Below are 3,941 nucleotides of genomic sequence, written 5' to 3'. Positions count from 1 at the left end.
AATCTTCCATGAAAGAAGAAGCTAAAACAGTAACTGCTGAACTCAGTCCTGTAGATCAGGCTACTGAATTCAATCAGCAGCTGGATTTTCTATCTCAGTAGCTAGCCAAATTCAAGGAAATACTACAAGAAACAAGAATGGCTAACAGGAATATGGAAGTACAGTTAAAGGAAACAGAAAAGCAACTGTCAAAACAAATAACAGAAGAATGCCAAGCAGTTCAGTTAAGAAGTGGGAAAACATTAAATACCTCACTTCAAAGCAGCAGGAAGCCAAGAAATGAACAAATGACTACTCAAAATCCCTCTGAGGACAATCAGAGCCCAGAGAGGAATAATGCTGGCGCTGAACACCCAAACCATGCTCATTCCTGGCGTTCAACGCCAGAAACAAGCAAGGATTTGGCGTTGAACGCCCAAAGGGAGCATAGTTCTGGTGTTCAGACGCCAGAAACAGATAAGGAGCTGGCGTCTAACGCCACTCCAGCTTCCACCCCTGGTATTCAAATGCCAGTGGGGGATCAAACACATATAAGTGCTGATAACAACCCTTCTAAAAAGGCTTCCCAATCCACATCTGTAGGCAATAAACCTGCAGCAACTAAGGTTGAGGAATACAAAGCCAAAATGCCTTATCCTCAAAAACTCTACCAAGCGGAACAGGATAAGCAATTTGTCCGCTTTGCAGACTATCTCAGGACTCTTGAAATAAAGATTCCGTTTGCAGAGGCACTTGAGCAAATACCCTTTTATGCTAAGTTCATGAAAGAGATCTTAAGTCGTAAGAAGGATTGGAGAGAGACTGAAAAAGTTTACCTCACTGAAGAATGCAGTGCAGTCATTCAGAAAAGCTTACCTGAGAAGCTTAAAGACCCCGGGAGCTTTATGATACCATGCACATTAGAGGGTAATTGTACCAAGCAACCTCTGTGTGATCTTGGGGCAAGTATCAACCTAATACATGCATCTATTATCATAAAGATTGGTATGACTGAAGAAGTCAAACCAACCCGGATATGTCTTCAACATGATCGAGAACCAATAGCTGATTAGCCGTGCTGTGACAGAGCATCTGGACCGTTTTCACTGAGAGGATGGGAGGTAGCCACTGACAACGGTGACACCCTACATACAGCTTGCCATGGAAGGAACTTTGCACTTTGGAATTGAGTTGAATATTACATTACAGGAATTCAAAAGACAAAGCATCTCCAAAACTCCAACATATTCTCCATTACTGCATTACAAGTAATTAATTCACGCTATTTTATTTTTCTAATAATTCAAACTGATAATTTTAATTGAAATCCTGACTAAGAATAATAAAATAAAATAGCATGCTTCAAACCAATAATCTCCGTGGGATCGACCCTTACTCACGTAAGGTATTACTTGGATGACCCAGTGCACTTGCTGGTTAGTTGTGCGGATTGCAAAAGTATGATTGCAATTTCGTGCATCACATAGCTGAGAAGGTCAAACAAGACAGTTGGCTAGGATATCCTAGTACTATTCTGCGCTTATGTGAAGAAGCTGGAGTGCCTCTTGAAGAATTTGAAGATACAGACTTGGTGTCCATTGGGAAACCTATCACCAAGGAAAGATTGGAGTATGTCACCACAGTCCAATTGGAGAGGCAGCCTCTAGCAAGAAGAAAAAAGAGGAAGGAAGCAAGACAAGAGGAGGAGCAAGAAGACATGGAAGAACCAAGTGCTTTGAACATGAACCAACTTCAAGCGGCTTTGGAAGGAATCTCTGGGCAATACTCACAAATTCAAAGAAGTCAAGAGGAACAAGCTCAACAACAAAGGGACCTTTGGCAATTAATGGATCAGCAAAAAGGACTTCAGGCTCAATGGATGGATCAGCAAAGGGAATTTCTAACGCACATGATGGAACAACAACAAGAACAATATGACAAAATGTATGAAGCCATCAATAACTCAGCTGCTGAACATGAAAGATCCTTGGAGAAGGTAATACAAGAACAGGCTCAGTTAAGGAAAGAGCAAGCTCAGCAAAGGTAGCTCCTCCACAGGATGGATGGTAGACAAGACACCTTTCACAGGGAATACAATGAAAACAAAATGTTCAAGGAGGCCAGACATAGAGTTAGAATTGAATATGATATGAGCACTCAAGAAAAACTCAGTTACATCTGTGGAACGCTTCCAGTGCTCAACCCACAAATTCAAACATTTAAAGAAGCCCACAAGGTATTAGAAGAATAGGAGATTGCAAGGGTGAAATTCAATATTCAAAGGTTGAAAGAGAAGATGGTAAGCTCAGGGATATGGAGAGCAGAGGACTCAACAACAACACAACAAGGAGAAGTAAGAAAGAAGAAAAGGGAGGATCCGAAGGACAAAGGAAAGCAAGAAGAATCAAGCAAAGGAAAGGGACATAAAGCTTAAAATGATTCAAGGATTGAATGGCTATGACGAGCTTTAAACTCGCGATTGCTGGGCATGATGACAAATGCAAAAGGATCAATGGATCCTATTCCAACATGATCGAGAACCAACAGCTGATTAGCCGTGCTGTGACAGATCATCTGGACTGTTTTCACTGAGAGGATGGGAGGTAGCCACTGATAATGGTGACATCCTACATACAGCTTGCCATGGAAGGAACTTTGCACTTTGGAATTGAGTTGAATATTACATTACAGGAATTCAGAAGACAAAGCATCTCCAAAACTCCAACATATTCTCCATTACTGCATTACAAGTAATTAATTCACGCTCTTTTATTTTTCTAATAATTCAAACTGATAATTTTAATTGAAATCCTGACTAAGAATAATAAAATAAACATAGCTTGCTTCAAACCAATAATCTCTGTGGGATCGACCCTTACTCACGTAAGGTATTACTTGGACGACCCAGTGCACTTGCTGGTTAGTTGTGCGGATTGCAAAAGTGCGATTGCAATTTCGTGCATCAAGTTTTTGGCGCCATTGCTGGGGATTGTTCGAGTTTGAACAACTAAAGGTTTATTTTATTTCTTAGATTAGGAAGATTTTGGCAATTGGGTCAGAGTCTTTTATTTTCTTTTCAAAAATATTATTTTTCTTTATTAATTTTTAATTTTTCTTTGAGTCTAGTGTCTTGTTATAAGTTTGGTGTTAATTGCATATTTTATATTTTCCTTTAAAATTTTTGTATTAGTGTTCTTTGTTTTTCCTTGATCTTCAAGTTGTTCTTATTTATTTTTCTTGTTTGATTTTTAGTTTTTCTTGTTCTGTGCCTTTTCTTGTTTTTCTTGTTCTTTTCCAAAGCATTAGTCTTTCAAAAGGAATAATCCAAATATACCTATTCAAAACAAGTGTTACATTTATAACTCAGTTGGTTAGAGCGTTGGCTTATGTTCTTGGCAATTGGGTATCTTCATTTTAAAATCTTTTTCAAAAATAATTTTTCTTGATTTAATCATGTGACAAACTTTAAGTTTGGTGTTTTCTTACTAATTTTGATATAATTTTCGAAAATTATTTTGATTTCTAAAAAAATTTTTAAGTTTGGTGTTCTTTCTTTTGTTCTTGGTGTTCTTGTGAATCTTCAAGGTGTTCTTGAGTCTTTCTTGTGTTTTGATCTTAAAATTTTTAAGTTTGGTGTTCCTTGGTGTTTTCCCTCCAAAATTTTCGAAAGTAAGGAGCATTAGATCTAAAAATTTTAAGTCTTGTGTCTTTTATGTGTTTTTCTCTTTCATCATAAAATTCAAAATTCAAAAAAATATCTTTTATAACTATTTTTAAGCCATATTTTCGAATTTTTTTATATAAAAATTCAGATTTCAATTTCAAAATTTTTCAAATCTTATCCTTTTTTTTAAAAAAATAAAATAAAAGAAAATAAAAAATAAAAATAAAAATAAAATATCTTTTTCAAAAATATCCTAACCACCTTCTCTCTCCTCTTTTTTCGAAAATCTTTATAAAAA

At 36.7% G+C, this 3,941-nt stretch overlaps 1 protein-coding gene across 1 annotated transcript in view; it reads left to right on the top strand.

Moving 5' to 3' along the window:
- The window catches only part of LOC127741565 (uncharacterized), a 15,700-nt gene that overhangs the window by 2,785 nt on the left and 8,974 nt on the right, over window positions 1-3,941 (top strand). The window contains exon 2 of the mRNA XM_052254292.1: window positions 1,475-2,022. Within this exon, the coding sequence (XP_052110252.1) occupies window positions 1,475-2,022 (548 nt within the window). The remainder of the gene's footprint in view (window positions 1-1,474; window positions 2,023-3,941) is intronic.

This window comes from Arachis duranensis, chromosome 9 (assembly GCF_000817695.3).
Source record: "Arachis duranensis cultivar V14167 chromosome 9, aradu.V14167.gnm2.J7QH, whole genome shotgun sequence".
Taxonomy (NCBI): Eukaryota; Viridiplantae; Streptophyta; class Magnoliopsida; order Fabales; family Fabaceae; genus Arachis; species Arachis duranensis.
The sequence above is the reverse complement of the archived record's forward strand: the minus strand, read 5'-3'. Positions and strand labels throughout refer to the sequence as shown.